General features: G+C 48.2%; 1 protein-coding gene, 1 long non-coding RNA gene and 1 pseudogene across 2 annotated transcripts; all 3 read right to left on the bottom strand.

Moving 5' to 3' along the window:
* Window positions 1-8088: 8088 nt before the first annotated feature.
* LOC140695912 (uncharacterized) lies at window positions 8089-9866 on the bottom strand. The gene is made up of 3 exons (XR_012071754.1): window positions 9778-9866; window positions 9049-9155; window positions 8089-8555 (listed from the first exon to the last, which is right to left on the bottom strand). It is a non-coding gene; the product is annotated as an uncharacterized lncRNA (long non-coding RNA).
* Window positions 9867-13009: 3143 nt separating this feature from the next.
* LOC116280376 (tubulin alpha-1C chain pseudogene) lies at window positions 13010-13911 on the bottom strand (annotated as a pseudogene).
* A 90-nt stretch (window positions 13912-14001) lies between these two features.
* Window positions 14002-19074, bottom strand: SWI5 (SWI5 homologous recombination repair protein). Its single transcript, XM_031677621.2, is given in 6 exon segments — window positions 14002-14175; window positions 15622-15716; window positions 16401-16522; window positions 18384-18432; window positions 18763-18899; window positions 18901-19074. Coding segments are annotated over 6 exon segments (627 nt in total). The 5' UTR covers window positions 19060-19074; the 3' UTR covers window positions 14002-14110.
* Between the last annotated feature and the right edge of the window lie 17 nt (window positions 19075-19091).

Genomic DNA, 19091 nt, shown 5'->3' with positions numbered 1-19091 from the left:
GGGAAGAAGTGATGTTGCAGCTTGAGTCCCAAAACAGTCCTGAGACAGCTGTCCCTCTTCCTCCTGAGACCTCAGGGTTTTTCCCCTAAGTCCTTCAACTGATTGGATGAGGCCCACCCACACTGTGGAGGGTAATCTGGTAAATCTACTGATTGAAATGCTAATCTCATCTTGAAAATTCCTTCATGGCCACATCTAGACTGGTGTTTGACCAAGTGTCCATGTGACAACTGTGGCCCAGCCTACTTGACACATAAACTTAGTCCCTGCAGAATGTATCTGTCTTTTTCATTTAAGAACATGATATGTGCTCCCTGTGCAGATTGAAAAGACCCGAGAGGGGCTGTGGGACTGACCTCTGGGTTTGAATCCCAGCCCTGCCCTTTCCTTAGGATGTGAACTGAATAAGTGACTTCATGTTGGTCTCTTGTCACTTGAGTCTTGGTTTCTCACCTGTCAGATGGAAGTGATGGCCAGCAGTCCCTGTCTCCCACAGAGATCAGACAAACCCAAGGTCACAAGGTAAAAGCTTTTCCTGCGCCAGGCCCTGGGCTAAGAGCACTTAACATACTGATCTCATTCAATACTCAAATGGGCCTAGGGTTTAGGCACTATGCCTATAAACTAAGGCATAAAGAGGGCAAATGACAAGCCAAAGGACACCCAACAAGGGGGTCCAGAACCAGGGATCACATCTATGCTGTCCGGAGTCAGTGCTCCCAACCATGACTCCATCCTGCCCCTCTGCTGGTGCTATTGCTGCTTTCGTGGTGGTGGTCCCAGGCCTGGCACACAGTAGATGCTTAATAAATATTTATGTAAGGAATTGAATATTGTAAGGAATTGTGATAATGGGATGTAATAAGAAATAGAGTTTTTTGTCCTCCCCAGTTCTGGCCAGAGCTCCTAAACCCCTTGTAATTAATTTCCTAAGTGATAAAGGTGAAAAGAGCATCTTTTATTTTATATTTTGTCCCCAGTTCCTGAAAGGGCGCCAGGAGATAAAAGCAGTGAGTGTCTTTTGTTATTCATGACAAGCCCCTTTCAACCACACCTGCCTACTTAATAGAAGCTCCAAAAAAACCAAAAAAACCGAAAACCCTAAAGGATGGGGTTTGGAGAGCATTTGGGGTTAGCAAACACATCTAGGTGCTGGGGTGGGGGCTGCACCTGGAGAGGGCATGGAAGCTCCTGCCCCTTCCCACGTACCTTGCCCTGTGCACCTCCTCCATTTAGCTGTTCCTGAGCTGTGTCCTTTATAATAAACCAGTGAACATAAGTACATGTTTCTCTGAGTTCTGTGAGCCGTTTGGGCAAATGATCAAACTTGGGGGTCATGAGAACTGCCAATTTATAGCCAATCGGTCAACAGTGTATGTGCCAACCTGGGACTTGTGGTAAGCGTCTGAAATGGGGACAGTGTTGTGGGACTGAGCCCTTCACCTGTGTGGTGTGAGTTTAACTCCAGGCAGTGAGTGTCAGAATTGAGTTAAATTGTAGGACGCCCCGTCCTCTCCACCAGGAATTGGAGAATTGCTTGGTGTGGAAAACTCCACATATGTGGTGTCAGAAGTATTGTGTATGGAAAGGAAACAGGAGTTGTTTTGTTTTTACGTATAGATGTGTTCAGTATATACATGTTCACTGAATAAATAACCTAAATGGTTAATTTTTTAATGAAGTGGAATCATAATACATGCAGTGTATCACAACTGGCTTCTTCCATATAACAGTAGAGTGTGGCCATTTCTCCCTGTCTGTCCATCAGGTGTGGGTGTCCCTTCCTCCAGACCCTGTGGGCGTGGCCAGAGACAGGGTTCTGGCTGAGGAAGGTCCTGACCTCCTCCCCCTTGGCCCCTTCCTTCCCATTGTGTAAATGATGCTGCCAGGATGGGGCAGCTTTCTCAAAGTTCTGGATTCCAGCCAGTTTATTCAATATTCACTCAACAAATACTCATTTAGTGCCTACTATTTGCCAGATTCTGTTGGAGGCACCAGGAATACATCAGTAAACAAGACAGTCCAAATACCATGTGGGGAAAGGGAGTTTGGCAATGTTGAGTAGGGCTGCCTGCAAAGGAGTCACTCAAATAAACAACTGAAGGAGGTGAGGCACAGAGCTGGGAAATTATCTCAAGAAAGAAGTCTTCAAGGCCAAGGGAACAGTCAGTACAGTTCAAAAGGTATCTGAGTTATCAGGGAACAATAATGTCCCACGTGAGGGTGCAGGGCCCAGTGATGAGCCTGATTGCCTGTGGATGAGAATCAACTCAAGTCCCTCATGCCTTCATACCTGAGGCAAGTGTCCCATATTCTCAGAAAGTGGGGCTTTAGACCCTTTGTATCAGAATCACCTCTGACTCAAAAAAAAAAAAAGCTGGAATAGCAATACTTACATTATACAAAATGACTTTAAAATAAAGACTATTACAAGAGACAAAGAAGGATGCTACATAATGCTCAAGGGATCAATCCGAGAAGAAGATACAACAACGTAAATGCATATGCACCCAACACAGGATCACCTCAGTTTATAAGGCAGATATTAACAGACATAAAAGGAGAAATTGACAGTGACACAATAATTATAGGGGACTTCACATCAATGGACAGGTCATCCAGAATATACATTTCTTCTTTAAACAGAGGTACTAAGGATCGAACCTAGGACCTTGTGCATGCTAAGCACACACTCTTCCACTGAGCTATTACCCACTCCCAGAATTTACAGTCTTTTCAAGTGCATGTGGAACATTCTCCAGGATAGATCACAGGCCAGGCCACCAGATAAGCCTCGGGAAATTTAATAAAATTGAAATCATATCAAGCATCTTTTTGAACCACAACGCGTAAGACTAGAAATCAACTGCAAGAGAAAAACTGCAAAAGACACAAACACATGGAGGCGAAACAATATGCTATGAAACAACCTGTGGATCGCTGAAGAAATCAAAGAGGAAATTTAAAAAATACCTGGAGACAAATGAAAACAAAAACACAATGATCCAAAACCTATGGGATGAAGCAAAGGTAATTCTAAGAGGGAAGTTTATAGTGATACAAACCTCTAGGAAACAAGAAGAATCTCAAATAAACAACCTAATCTTACACCTAAAGCAACTAGAAAAAGAACAAACAAAACCCAAAATTAGTAGAAGGCAAGAAATCATAAAGATCGGAACAGAAATAGAGATAAAAAAAAAAAAGGAAAGAAAAGATCAATGAAACTAAAAGCTGGTTCTTTGAAAAGATCAAGAAGACTGATAAACCTTTAGCCAGACTCATCCAGAGCCCCTGCTCTTAATCTTTTTAACCTTGGCCTCTCTATCTTGACCTTGGCCCAATTTAGGGCCCAACCCAACTCTGCCTTTGGTGTGTCCCCAGGGTGATTTTCCCATTGAAACCTCGGAAACAGAGGAGCTATGCATGATTCAATCCTGTCTAAGAGGTGTGACCTTGTTAGATAGGAAGCTTATGGAAATATGTATTTTTATAAGTAGAAAGTGCAGGATATAATCAAGCAATACATGGATCAGCTGGATCCGCCTCAAGGGTGAAGAAACCTGGGTGGGGCAGAAAGTTTTTGTAAATCTCAGTTAGTTTGAAAAATTTGGTAACTGGAGTTGGTACATTGGTACATACCGCCCTATTTGGAGTCCTGATTGACAAAGAGATTCATGAAAGAGGACTCAGTGTGGTCTGTGAAGAGCTCGAGATTTCCTGGGGGAGAGGGAACCCTGAGTCATGGCCAAAATATTCAGTCAATATGCAGCCTCGGTCTGTCAGGAAAACCACCCCAAATGGCTTGTTGTCCTCACATAGTGGATGTCTTTAATCCTAACAAGGGGAGTTCTTACCAGTGATTATTAAATTGTTCCAAATGTATAAGCAGCATGAGATTTGGAAATTGAGCTTTAAAATTTAAGTTGAACTATTGAGTTTATTATTTCAAGAAACAGACCGTTTTTGAAGACAAAGAAAGTGCAAAATCGTCCTTACTGTGCACAGAGCAGGCTCTCAAGAGCACCATCTTCACTGACAAACCTGTTGGCCTCCATGCTGGCTGGTCCCCTGCCAGGGTGACATGAGCACTGGGGTGCACTGGGAAAGAGGGGTGCAGCCCCAGGCTTTGGTGGCAGAAGGGCCTGAGTGTCAACCCCAATTTGCCCTGTTTACTGACTGGGTGATTTGACGTCTCTGAAACCAGTTCACCTGTCTGTAAAATGGGAATTAAAACGACACCCATTTTATCATGCTTCAGTTCAGCTCTCCCCCAGGGATTAAGCACATCCTTCTATGGCCCAGCCACAGCTCTGGCATGGGGGACTTGGTGTGGAGGACAGATAATGTCCTTGGTCTCATGGAGAGTACATTGTAGGAGGAAGAGGCAAGAAAATAATGGGAGAGTTGATCCTTTGGAAGGAAATCAAGCAGGGTGACTAAAGCAGAGACAGGAAGCTACTTTAGACTGGGCATCCAGGAGGGCCTCTCTGAGGCGGCGACATATAAGCTGGGACCTGGACGCCAAAGGAGCAGCCCCTACAGACATCTCAGGGCAGAGCGTTCTAGACAGAGGAACACAAATAGTAAGCCCTACGTAGGCAAAAGGAAAAGGGGAGAAGGCTAAGGATGGAGAACGGGGCAAGGCAGATGCTCTGTGAGGCCGTGGGGCTCCAAAGAGTACTGGCTTTTGAGCAGCAAGCAGCTGACCTGGAGTCTGGTAACATATGTGGTAGTAAGTGTTAAAGAAATGAAAGCAGAGGGTGCTTTTTGTTTAAGCACCAATCTCTATTCGTTTTTTGAACATCACTTTCAAGTTCACTGTTTTTGGCGCCCAGTTCTAGACAAGTGCATGTAGTTGCCTAACCACTGCCACAATCAGGATACAGTCAGGTCCATCACCCCCAAAAGTCCCTCATGCTGCCCCCTGCAGTCGACTCCTTCCTCCACCTCCTGGCAACTCCAGGGCTGTTTGTTCTTCCTATAATTTTGTCTCTTCCAGAATGTCATCTGAATGGAATGAGACAGTATGTAGACTTTTGAGACTGGCTTCTTTCAGCCTCGTGCTTCTGTGACTTACCCACGTTGGATACATCAATAGTTCATTCTTTTTGGTCCCTGTGGAGCGTTCTACTGTGTGAATGTACCACCATTTGTCAATCCTTTCACTCACGGAAGGACTTCTTGGTGGTTTTTAGTGATTATGAATAAAGCTGGATAGTTCTTTTTTTCTTTGACATATATTGTTGCCTCCTATTTCACTGAGAAAATTAAAGCAATCGGAAGACTTGGATAAGCTCCCTCTACTGTGTGTATCCCCATCTCTCTGCATCCAGATCCATAAAATCTGTAACTAAGGATAAATTCAGGGCTGCTGCCTACAGCCAAGCTTCCTCCACTTGTGCACAAGATCCTACCTTCTCTCCTGACCCAAGGTTATTACCGGGGCAATTCTCTCCTCTCTTTTGCTTCATCAGTTTCTTCCTTTTTATTTGATCATTTCATCAGTGTACAAACACGCCACTATATCCCCTATCTTAAAAGCCAACAAACAGAAAACAGTATGGCAGGTCCTCAAAACATTAAACATAGAATTACCACATAGAATCACCAGCAACTCCACTTCTGGATATATACCCAAGGTAACTGAAAGCAGATTCAAACAGATACTTGTGTACCCATGTTCAGAGCCACATTATTCACGTAGCTAAAAGGTGGGGAAAAAAAATCCAAATGTCCATCAACAGATGCATAGATAAGCAAAATATAGCCTATCCACACAATAGAATATTATTCAAGCATTAAGAAGGAGGGAGTTGCTGACACCTGCTGCAACATGGATGAACCTTGAAGACATTATGCTCAGTGAAGCAAGCCTTTCACAAGAAGAGAAAGGCTGTGCGATTCCATCTGTATCAGATACCTAGATAGCCAGATTCATAGAGGCAGAAAATAGAATGGTGGCTGCCAGGGGCTGGGGTGTGGGGAGATAATGTTTAATGGGGACAGAGTTTCAGTTTTGCAAGATGGAAGGAGCTAGAGAGATGGATGGTGGTGATAGTCGCACAACAACGTACTTAATGTGACTAAACTGTACACTTAATGATGGTTAAAATGGTAAAAGTATATTTCATACATAATATAAATTGTATATATTATATATTTTATACATAATATAAATTGTATATATAAACATATATAATAAATATAAATTATATATAGTGTATATATTATGTATTAAAATTTTTTTTAAATTGTATATATCTTTTACCCTCCAAAAGCCCCAAACAGGAATACAAACTCTTTCTCAACCTCCCATCTCTCTCTAGTTCCTGCATTTCTCAGCCTCCTTTAAGAGCAGAACTCCTGGGAAGCCTGTCTCTAGTTGCTGCCCCCAGTTCTCAGCGCATGCGCCCTGGAGCCCTCCCTAATCAGACATTCACACTACACGGCTCTCCAGGAGCCGCTCTTGCCCAGGTCAGTGATGACCTCCTCCTCTTTAAATCCAGCGGCTCCTTCTCAGCAGCATCTGACACAGCCGGTCCTGCCTCCTCCTGGAACTGTCTCCTCCTCCCTCCCTGGCTCCTTCTCAGCCTCCTTGCTGGAGTCCCTTCTCCCCAGCTTTCCTCCTTGGTGTCCACAAGCTCCAGCCAGCTCTTCTCTCTGTCCCTACCCACTCCTTGGGGATGTCAATCTAAAATCACAGGACTTGAATACCATCAACCTGTCACACTGCCTTCGATACAACATTGTAAAATGACTATAACACAATAAAAAAATGCAAAAAAACCCCAAACCAAAACAACCTGTCACACTGCTGGAGCCCACGTTCATACCCCCTCTCACCTTGACCTTGCCCATGAATTCCGTCCCCAAATATCTGTCCTTTGACATTTCTGCTTCCGCTTTGAGCTGGCGTCTCCAACCTAACAGATCCCCAGCCTGACTCCTTATCTTCCCCTGTACCTGCTTTTTCCCAGACGTTCCCACTCCAGTAAATCACAACTCTACCCTTCCAGTCACTCAGGCCAAAATTCTACAGACCCCATTTCCCTACACCTCATATTTAACCCGTCAGCAAATCCTGCTTGTCCTACCTTCAAAGTACTGTTGTTTCCAGAATCTGACCACTTCTCACCATTCACCTGTGTCCACCCTTGCCCCCTCCGTCACCCAGTGGACAGAGGGATTTTTAAAAACTGCAAGTCAGCTCTTGTCACTTTTCTGCTCAAAACCCATCCCATTTCACCTAGAATAGAAACCAAAGTCCTTACTATGGCTTAGAGGGCCCTCATAAACTGCTCCCCATTTCTTCTATTTTCCCGTCTCATCTGCTCTCTTCCTTGATGGCCCCTCTGGGTCCACATTGTCTTCTACACTTTTTCTCAAACACTCATGCCTCAGGGCCTCTCTGCTGCGGGTCCCCCCCAATCCCACAGTGGTCTCCCCTCCTCTGACAGCTTCCCACCCTATTTAAAACTGCTCCAGAGTGAGCCCCTTCCTAGGTCCAGGACCTAAGTTTGAATTCAGTCAATATATATTTGATGGGCAGGGAAGAGAGGCCCAAATTTTATAAGCTTTGGTTCCCTTCCCTTTTCCCAGCACTTACCACCATCTAAATGATTTATTTTAATTTGCTTTATTGTCTGTCTCCCCTACCTTAGAAGGGATATTTGTCTATTCTCTTTACTATTGCATCCTCAGGGGTTAGGACAGTGCCTGAATACTTGTTGAATGAATCAATGAATGAAAATCAATGTCCAGATAACCGCAGCTTTCAAGGTAAGAGTTTTCTTAGATTCCGCAGCCCACCCTCCTTCCCTGGACTCCTCGCTTTCTTACTCTGTCCCAGCCCTCCTCTCTGCACCCCTCCCCCATCCTATTGCACCAAGAATGTTAGCTCAGTAAGGCCCTACCTAAGCCATAAGGACCCTGCATTCCCAGGGAGCCAGGAATGTGCTTAAAACACACAAATGTATCATCATAACAATGACCTGACATTGGCCTACTTCATCACAGTCATTAAACCAGCTTTTATATCTGTGATTGCATGTGAAGTGACCACAGCAGGTATCATTGTACTTACTTTATAGACACGGGAAAAACTGAGGCCTGGGGTGGTCCAGCCACCAGCCCAGCCTCCTGCATCTGTTTATACACAGCATGGGCTGCTGAGCTTTAGCTCTGATTGGCCACAGAATGGAAAACAAGAACCCATTCCCACCACTGTATCATCATCTGATTTCCTCTGCAATATCCCAGTCAGACGGGGGACTCATCTGCAGGTAGCTGGGTAACAGGAGGGACTGACATTAGTCACTCAAGAGTAGTTCCTGTCTGAGTGAGACTCGGATCCGGATGCTTCTGGGGGTGGTTGACTAAGAGAAACAAACATCAGGTGGGTGGCTGGGCTTGATGGGTGGGGTGGTGGGCTGTCCTGGGGCCTTTCAGCCCCCTTGTGGTCTGCAAAGCAGCTTTCGGTCAAAGTGACTCCTTTCCCAACATTCTTCTCCATGTGGTCCCACTTCCTCCAAGCCTTGCGTACTTCTGTGCCCCTAATGAATCAGAAGCGAGAAGAGCCCTAAGATGGCAAAACAGGCTGAGCTCCTCCCTGGCAAACCAGCTGGGCAGGTCTGCTGGTGCCAGGTGGAGGGTGGAGCAGCAGGTCCTGTTCAGGGGCAGAGCTAACAAATGCCTGGACTTGAGAGAGGGCTCTGGGCAGAAGCCAGATAAAAATCCCACCTGGGTCTGACCCAGAGCTGGCTCTTAGGGTCCAGTGGCTCTGTAGATGGGTTTGAAGATAGCTGTTTGGAGGGAGAATTCAACTGGACATTATTACTGGCAGTTAGAAGTGGTTTGTCAACTATCCAGGAACACTCACTGGAGAGGCCAGATATCAAGATCACCTGGGGAGCTTGTTAAAAAAATACAGGCCTCCCTCAGGCCTGCCAAATCAGAATCCCTAGGGAGGAGTTAGAGCCTCAAATCTTTATTTTTAAAAGCCTTCTCCGGTAATTGTGATATACTTAGAGGTTTGGAAATTATTACCTGGCCTTTCAAGAGCATAATTGTGGAATCTTCAACCTCTGAGTCTGCAGCCTAGCTTTGTTTCCTTGGGAAAGTGGCTTGATGTCTCTGAGCTTCACTTGCCTCATCTGGAAAATGGGAATAAGCATATACCTTTTGGGACCACCATTAGGAACACATGCTGAGCACTAGGGTCGGGGCTGGCACAGGGCTTGTGCTCCCAGTGTTCGCGGATATGGTTATCATTGCCGCTGAGATCCTCTGGGATTCTGGGATGAACACGAGAGGCTCAGGGAGCTAAAGGCCCGGAGAGGATCTGCTCCTGTTCAGAGTTCCTGATGTTGAGAACGAAAGGCTCTCTGGAAAGGGAGCAAAGCCTCCTGCTCAGAGGAATTAGGAGAAAGGGGCCAAGGCCAAACTCAAGGCCAAAGCTGTTCATTTCTGGCCACTAGCCTGGCCCCTCTGGCAGGGCCTTGGGCGGGTACATCTTCTAAGAAGTACAGCAGAGGTTTGTGCCTAAGACCTTAGGCTTAAAGGCTTAGAGAGTTCTGGGTTCAAGTTCTGACTCCTTTTATTAATGCATGACCTTTGGTGAGAGACTCGAGAGGGCTGAGCCTTGGCGGCGGAGGACAGCACACCTTCAGCCAGGCTCTGGAGTGAGACAGTTCAACTGTTTATCGAAACTGTGATGTTGAGCAGGTCACTCCTCCCTTCTGAGCCTCAGTTTGGAAATGAGGATCCTCCACCTACCCACACTGGGACTGGCAGGTGTCAGTGAGGTACTGTACACGAAGTGCTCTTCTCCCTGCCATCAACCCTTCTCTGGGGAAACCTTTGGCTTGTGACTGGTTGGGGTGGTGATTGTCACCTTTCACCTGGTTCCCTGCCTGCCTTATAGCAACTGGCAGTTTCATCACAATGCTTCCAGGTATCAGGGCTGGACAGTGTCAGTTGCCCTTGGCAACCTGCTTTCCAGCACCATCGGGGCACACCCTGAGCAATGACATGCCACTGTCCACATCTCACAACCTGTTGGCTCCTTACTGCCTGGGGTGATGGGGAGGTCACTTCAGACTCCTGGAGGGGTGTTGCCAGAAAGAGCCCCCTCTTCTATGTGGGGCACTCGGAGGATCTTGTCTTTGGCCAGTGGCTTGGCCGACCAGACCTTCCCAGCAAGGCTTTCCCAGGATCAGCATCCCTGGCAATTGGGTGCATCTCTGAGCAGACACTGCCCCCGCATGGCATCCTCCCATCATGACAGCTGGGAGAGCAGACCTCACAGAGAGGGAAATGGACCCAGGTGATGTTTTCCCAACAGCCTCCTGTACCCTAAAATTGGCCCAAAATGCAAAAGTCTTTTGAGCACAGGCAGTGTATTCATTCTCAACTTGAGAACCTGGAATCTACCTTAGCTCCTTTTGTTACCTTCCAGAAGAAATACATCTCAGGGCGACAGTCAGAAAACAAGCATATAGTTACAAGAGATCTGTAATTTGTAAAGAGGCTTTTAAGGAACAAGTGAGAAGTGTCCTTGCTTTCTAGCAACATTTGGAATTAGGGTTGAGGATAAGGTTAGAGTTAAGCAAAATTACTAGTATAGCGTTAAAGACAAGAGGGAAGGGTATCTTGCTATAAGATATGAACTTAGAAGAGGGGAGGGTATAGCTCAAGTGATAGAGCACGTACTAAACATGCATGAGGTCCTGGGTTCAATCCCTACTACCTCCTCTAAACATAAGTAAATGAATAAACTTGATTACTTCCCCTCCTAAAATTTTCTTTTCAAAAGGTTTGAAATTAGATACCAAAACAGGGTGGGAGAGATAAAGAAAATAAAAGAAAGAAATGATTAACTACAGGAAGGTCAACATTAACTAGCTGGATTGGGAACTGAGTTGAGGCTGTGGAGGTGTGGAGATGTGGTCCAACAATTGCTGCACCGACAGCAGGACGATACATTGCACACTACATAGGAAAGTGGGGAAAACTACCAATAATCCTACCATCTTAAATAAGCATGAGTATTATTTTGGTGCATTTCCCTTTGTTATTTTTTCCCTATATGTCTGCTTTTAATGTCTTTGATTTGTTTGAATCATAAGAGTTAAATCATAAAATGTGTGAGTTGTAGAAAATAAAACTGTACCCATCTCCTGGGGGCAAAAAATGAAAGATTGGCCCAAAATGCAGAATTGGGAGATGCTCCATTCCTAACTACTCTTAGTGTCCTGGGCCCACTGAGTTCTCGGCCTCGGGGCCTTTGCAAATGCTGTTTCCCCCTGGAGCATTACTTCCCCGTTCTTGTCTGGCTGACTCCTTTTATTGTACAGACATCGATGTCTCTTCTCCCGGCAAATTTCCCCAGTGTCCCGAATTGGATGCCACTCAAAGCTGCTCCTATAACCCCACGACAGCCTTTTATCATACTGCGTGGTCATCACTTCTTAGTTCCCCGTCTTCCTGCTGACAGAGAAGCACTGTGTAGCAGAGCCCCAGAGACCATGGCTCCCAGCTCCATTCTGTGTGGTGGGAGGCAAGAGGAACCAGCAGTCTGCATTCTGGAACAGGACCGGAGTGTGGGCCAGGGTCATGCCATCCACTGAGGACTACGAGTTGCTGTCCAGCGGGACTAACGTTCCCAGGCGTTGGATCCTAGGTGAATGCTCACCAAATCCTTGAAGCACTCTTTAGAGCTAGGTACTCATGGCTGAGACAGCAGCTCGTCCCCATCAGATACCCAGGAGCTCACCCTCATTTCCCAGCCGCTATCAGTCAGTTTGGGCCACATGACTAATACTGGACAATTGTCTATGAGTGGAAGTGACGTCTGCCCATTTGGGGAGAGTCAGTTCAGAGTTGATATATCTTCTCCATCTCTTCCCTTCCTCCACTGTGGGTTCCAGCAATTAATCTCCGAAATGTATGAGGGCTTCCAGACCCTCATCAGACTGTGAGACAGAGACGCCTTTATCGTGTTCAGCCGTGGAGGTTTGGGAGTCGCTGAGGCAGCTAACGTAAATTGTCCCAATACACACAGTACTACTGTCATTCCTATTTACCGAGATGCTAAGCTGGCTGCCCACAGTCACACAGCTTGTAAGTGGGCCAAGCTGGAACTCAAACCCAGACCTGACTCGCATGGCTGCTTTTTTAGAAACTATACTTATGACAGCCTGTCCCCAAGCACTGCTATCACATCTGAAATCTTATGAGAATGTCCAGCAGGGACAGGGCAGAGGGACGCTGGCATGGTCAGGATACTTAGCAGGGCTGGGTAATTCCTGCTATTCTGGATTGCACTGAGCTGTTGCAACACGCAGGTTGCACGTCTGCCAGCTATAGCTGTTCATGAGGAGCAACGCGCAGTGAAGAAATGACAACAGCTCACCTGTGCCTGGAAGAGGATTACAACTGGGGACTGGAACCTTGACCCTGGAGATCAATTTACAAGAGAAGAATTCCTCCCAAAGTTGCTGTTTCACTCTCAGCTCTTAGCCACTTGTTCCCCGGGCCATAAAGGCAGTTTTGCACACCATAAGCTTCAGAGTTAAGACTTGGGCTCAAATCCCTGCTCTGCCACTTACTGGCTGTGTGACCTTGGGCAAGTCACTGTGCCTCTCTGAGCCCCAGTGTCCTCATCTATAAAATGGGGATAGCTATACTAAGTCCTCCTAGGATGGGGTTTAAGTAGTAGAGATCATGGGTTTAAGGCACTTAGCACAGTGCCTGGCACATGTCAGCTTGCTGTTTTCCAAGGCAGGCTCTCTTTTTCCAGGTTGGGATCAGGGGGCTATCAGAGGAGAATCAGCGTACAGACTTACACCAAGATCACTCATATTTTTCTTTTTTGACATTGGAAATAGAAACATGGTACGCTTGATCTTGATGGTGGCAATGGCAGCATTGACATCTTTGGGGACCACGTCACCACGGTACAACAGGCAGCAAGCCGTGTATTTACCATGGCGAGGGTCACATTTCACTATCTGGTTGGGTGGCTCAAAGCAAGTGTTGGTGATCTCTGCTACAGTAAGCTGTTCACGGTAGGCTTTCTCAGCAGAGATGACAGGGGCATATGTGGCCAGAGGGAAGTGGATGTGAGGATAGGGCACCACCAGGTTGGTTTGGAATTCTGTCATATCGACATTCAGGGGTCCATCAAACCTCAGGGAAGCAGTGATGGAGGACACAATCTGGCTAATAAGGTGGTTAAGATTAGTGTAGGTTGGGCGCTCAATACCGAGGTTTCTATGACATGCCATAGATGGCCTCATTGTCTACCATGAAGGCACAGAGTGCTCCAGGGTGGTGTGGGTGGTGAGGATGGAGTTGTGGGGCTCAACTACAGCTGTAGAAACCTGGGGGGCTGGGTAAATGGAGAACTCCAGCTTGGATTTCTTGCCATAATCGACAGAGAGACGTTCCATCAGCAGGGAGGTGAACCCAGAACCAGTTCCCCCACCGAAGCTGTGGAAAACCAAGAAGCCCTGAAGACCTGTGCACTGGTTGGCCAGTTTCCGAATTCGGTCCAAGACAAGGTCAATGATCTCCTTGCCTATGGTGTAGTGACCATGGACATAGTTTTGGCAGCATCTTCTTTGCCTGTGATGAGCTGCTCAGGGTGGAAGAGCTGGCGGTAGGTGCCAGTGCGAACTTCATCAATGACTTTGGGTTCCAGGTCTATGAACACTGCCCTAGGCACACGCTTGCCAGCGCCTGTCTCACTGAAGAAGGTGTTGAAGGAGTCGTCTCCCCTCTCAGTGGTCTTGTCACTTGGCATCTGGCCATCGGGCTGGATGCCATGTTCCAGGCAGTAGAGCTCCCAGCAGGCATTGCCGATCTGGACATAGCCTGGCCAAGGTGGATGGAGATGCACTCACGCATGACTGAGACTTGTAGGGGTCTGTGGGGCTGGAGGAGGCGAGGGGGCAGTCACGAGGATCTCCCACTGACAGACTACTAAGGAGTCCAGGGGAGAAGTAATCACTCATGTTTATTTACACATACACATACACAGGTATCACCGGGACATTTCAGGAAACTTGGAGCTGTGGGCCATGGACAAGGGGCTGTGAGCCTCTGCTCAGTCATTCACGTCCAGGCCAAATTCTGGATACAACTCTTTGGTGGTGACACCTCGGATCACGGCTGAAAAGGAAGGAAGGAAGGATAAATGTCCCATGGGAGAAGTAGGAGGGAGAATGGCCAAAGCCCCAGCCCTCCTGGGACCCACACGGCCCCTTCTTCCTGCTGCCCTAGTTGGCCAAGAAAACCCTGCTGCTACTTGTTCCAGGCCCCTTCACTGGGGGCCCGGTCCATGAGACTCACTTAAACTTCACCCACTTTGCAGAGGAGGTAAACAAAGCTCCCCTAGAGTCCTTTCTTCACACAGAGCGGCATGAGTCATGTGCTGAAAATTTAAATTTACATTTACGTAGTATCCGCAGCCAGCTGCAAACCCTGGTGCAGGGGCGCCCTGCTGCTAGGTGAAGCCATCCCTCCTGCTTCGTCCAAGACTCTGCTTTCCTCCCGCGGGAAGAGCTCTCCTCAGAGGCGTTCCCTGGTCCCCTTCTCTCATCCCCACCGGCCACCCTGTTCTGGCCTCAATATTTTCCATTTCTGTCCTTTGTACCCTTTACGGCACTTAACACATTTTATAATTCATTCATTTGTGTTTCTTTACTTCTTCTTGACCATTCCCCTCCCCCACCCCAACACCAAAACATAAGTCACAGGAGAACCGAGACCTGTAAGTGTCTGGTTCACCAAAGTGTCCCCATGCCCTGTAAAGCAGCACAGAGTAGGAAATAGTCACTGGGTGAATGAAAGACGATGGGCCGCCTGCTCCGGGTCCTACGACCTGGAAGGACAGGTCTTGAGCTGGGTTCTGTCTAACAGGAGCTTATTTCTCTTAACCTCAAAGTCCCCTCACATTCCTTTCTCCTTGGACCCTGATCCTCCTCCTGTCTTCACCTCTGTTTCCCTCCTTCTGCTTTCTCCCTTCCCTCCTTTGGGACCCAACCCCATGGAAACAGGGAGAAGCCCTTCCTGCTGTGGCATCCTGGATGCTGATGGGCAATTCTACAGCAAGTACTACAACTCAGGCAGATGGCCCAGTTCTGAGCACCGTCCCAAATGGTCAGTGTGTCTGTGCCTCGGCTCAGCCCTCTGGATAGCGAGACTGTGTCAAGGAGGAACAAAATACTCCTTTAAGTCACAGAGTCACCCTTGTGCTTTCTGCCTCTGCAGCATATCGGCCACTTGAGGCAAGGGTGGGGCCTCCACTGGTCTGAGGAGGCCCCAGAAGACTGGGCTCCCTTGTCCTCAGGCAGGCAGGCAAGCCCAGGCTCAAAACAGCCTGTGGCCCCAAAGCAGGCTCTATACTCAAGGGAACACAACCTAAGGGACCCAGGGAAGAGCTGTGCAGCTGCTTTGCTAGGTGGCCAGAGAAGGCAGGGGCATTCAGGGAGCGTGGCAGCTGGGAACAGTAGGGGAGTTGGCAAATTAGAAGGCCCAGGAGCAAAATCCAACCACTCCTGGGGCGTGGGGCCTCCCTGCAGGCCCTGGGCGCTCCTCGGGAGTCCTGCTGCTCACCCAGTTTGCCCAGCAGCATCTGGCCTACGTCCTTGATGTCATTATACTCGTGGAGCTGGGAGATGTGGTCCTCCAGTTCATCCACACTGTAGCCTCTAGGGTAAGAGATGGAGAGAGAGAATCGTTAAGAAAGCTGGTGAGGCTCCAACATTCAGCAGTAATGAGGCATCTATTTAACCAATGTTCACTCAGGGCCTACTAGGCGCTCAGCACTGGGGATACAGTGATGCCACGACAGACCCTGCCCTCATGAACTTAAGGAAGGGCCGGGGATCTGCCCACTCCCTCACTCCTAAATGCTCCCTATACCCTCAGGAAGGGTCCCAGCCACACTGGCACTATGTAACCCTGGTCACAGCCGAGTGACTCACAGATTGGCGCACGAGTGGCTAGTCAGGTCCCCTCAAGTGTGAAATGTATATTCAAGTGCTGCTCAGTCTGCCACGTGGCTGGAGTGAGGGGCATGGGAAAACCCAGGAGCTGCAGAAGAGTTAGCTTCCCTGGGGCACTGAAAACTCCACCTGCAGGGAGAGGATGGAGCCTGTGGGCAGAGAGAAGCAGAGGCAGAGAAGGCGAGCCACACAAAGAGACTGGGAAAGCCACAGCTTTCCAGTTCCTGGTTCCTGGTCCTCCTGAGCCTGACCGCACCCTATCTGAGACGGTTGCTGAGATACCCGGACTCCAACGTCACAGTCCTGTTTATATGCTAAGCTAGGTTTCAGTGACAATAACTAGTTAAAAGTTATCTCAAGCACACTGAGGAATCCAATGAGACTTACTCAGATGTTAGTTGGGAGATCTCCTTGTCTAGCATGTCCCTCTTCTCCTTCAGCTTCTGAATGTCAAGTTGCAGAGAATCCTCACTGGCCCCATCAGCCTGGCCAGACTTGGGAGATGGCCGCTGAGAGGCACAAAAAGTCATTAGCTGGACTGACCAACTATCCGCAATTCAGAAACTGTAAGTTGTCCCCTTGTATCCACTCCCTGCTTCTGGCTGGTAATAGACATCCTCTACCCCAGAATAAGACTACATTTCCCAGCTTCCCTTGGAATTAGATATGGTGCCATAACTAAGTTATAGTGGAACTTAATCAGAAATGGTCTACGCAATATCTGGGAATCATCCTGCCAGGGAGAGGGCATGCCTTTGTCTGGCCTTCCTTCTTCCTGCCGGGTTGGAGGGATGCTGGAGTTGAATGGTATCTTGGGTAATAAGGGAGAAGCCACACTGAAGATGTGGTAGGACAAGATACAGGTATGGGTCCCTGATGATTGTTTAAGCCACCATTATTTGGGGTTTTCTTTTAGTCCCAGCCAAACCCAACTGTAACTAAAGGGCCCATCCTGGTCCCCAATCTGACCCCAGAGAATCCACCTCAGGTCTAATTCTTGGATTCACCTCTCAAGTTTAGGATGTCGCTGGGTTTATAATCTCATTGGGTAGCAAAACCCTTCCCTGGGGCTACAGTTCATCTTTGTCCTTTCTGTGTCTAAAAGCTGTGCAGGCCAGTGCCTGGTACACTGCTAATCTACAGGAAATGTGTGTTGTATCAACTGTGATACAAGAGATGGAGGAAGACGTGGTTCCTATTCTTCGAACAGGGGCTTTTAACCAGTTACTCAACAAATCATGAGTAAGCACTAGCTGCCAGGCACTGGCAAAGCTAGTCCCCGGCCCTTCCTTAAGTTCATGAGGGCAGGGTCTGTCGTGGCATCACTGTATCCCCAGTGCTGAACTCCCTCCAGGGGTTCAGCAATGGGGGTTGTCAAGTCTGGCCTCCTGCCGTCATGGAACGTATAGCTTGGTCCCAAACATAAAACATCCCACAATTACGCTCTTCCTCCAGATACTTCCACTTAAAACTCTGCTCACAAGTCACACCACTTTGTCAGAAAGGCCTTCCCTGACAGCTCCATTTAAAATGGCCACTCCTCACTCACGCACTATCCTCTTGTCCTGATATTTTGTAGTATCTATCACACCTGACATATTGTACATTTCACTAATAATACTATTCCCATTGTTGGCCTTGTACCACTGGAGTGTAATTACCATGAGGGAGAGACTTTGTCTTATTCACTGCTAACTGCCCTGTGTCTACAACAGTACATGGCACAGAGTAGGCACTATTTCAAATGAATTTGTCAGATGAATGAGTGAATGACAAATAACCAAGCAACTAACTACCAGTCTGAAAGTGCTTTGATGTTGAAGTACAGTGGGCTAAGAGAGTGTCTAACAGAGCAACAGGCCTGTGCCAGAAGTGGAGGTGAGGAAGCTCAACTTTAAAGGATGAGTAGGCATCAGTTTGGCAAAAAGCTGAAAGGAAAGTATTCCAGACAGGGGACAGTGTATCCAAATGCCCAAAGGCAGCAGAGAACACAAGTGTTTGAGGGAATGAGAGTGGTTTCCATGTGGGTGGATTGGGTGAGGGAGGGAAGGTGGTGTGAAAAGAACAAAACCAACCACCTGCGGTGCTGTCAGGAAGGAGGAGAGACACAGCCCATTTGGAAAGCCTGGGGTACCACTGAAAAGGACAGGGCACTGCTTCTTCTTTGAAGCTTGGGGGCTGGAGGAATAGGAAGGAAGGACTGAGAAATGACCTGGAGTTTCTTAGCAGAATAAGGTCAGCTAGGGGAAGAAATTGGAGAGGGCTGGGGGTGGGTCAACTGCCGTTGGGGATGGAGAAGAGGGTGGGCCAGGAGCAGCAGTGGCTTACGGGGCGGGGAGAGGGGGTCGGGGGACGCACAGGCATACTCACAGGGGATCGGAAGGCCCCACGGCAACTTTTGGAAAGTCCTGGTTGAGTCCTGGAGAGGAATCCGAGCGAAAAAGGCTGATTGGACCTAGAGTCCGCTTTGGGAGGAAAGGGGTAGTGTGGGGGTGTGAGAGGAGGAACAGATGTGAAGTAGGAGTGACCGGGACTGGATTCGGTTGGGAAGGGGGCAGATAATACTCCCAGGATCAGGTTAGGGATCCTCAAGGAAGGGGAGATTCTGACAGGGAGGAGTGTGGGAGGAGTGGCTGGGGGTCTCTGGAAGTGATCCCTGAGAAGAAAAAGTCTGGGGCACAGCTACGGGAAGTGGGGAAAGGGACTGGGAAAAGATGTGCTTTCCCCCTGCTGTCTGCTCCTCGCCCACCTCTTGAGCCCTGGGGTCCAGGGCCCCCGTCTCGGGGGTGTCTGCAGCGCAGAAGGGTCCAGGGCGGGGACGGAAAGTGGCCTCTAGGGTCCGCCAGGTATTCGGAACCCCGTAATGGAGACCATGAACAACCGGTCACACAGCTAGCTGCGCGCGCACCCTGAGAGCGGGCCCCGCCCCTCCCCGCCGAGGTGGGCGGAGACAGGGGCTGCGCGCGCAGCTCTTATTATTGCTCCACTGGTTCTTCCCGGCTCGCGGCGTTCTGACCACGTCCCCTTCCCCTTTCATCTTTCCCATCGACCAATGGGGTTGTAGAATTTAGGCCACGC

This window comes from Vicugna pacos, chromosome 4 (genome assembly GCF_048564905.1).
Source record: "Vicugna pacos chromosome 4, VicPac4, whole genome shotgun sequence".
NCBI classification, from domain to species: Eukaryota; Metazoa; Chordata; class Mammalia; order Artiodactyla; family Camelidae; genus Vicugna; species Vicugna pacos.
Note: the sequence above shows the minus strand (reverse complement) of the source record. Positions and strands in the feature narration are given on the sequence as shown.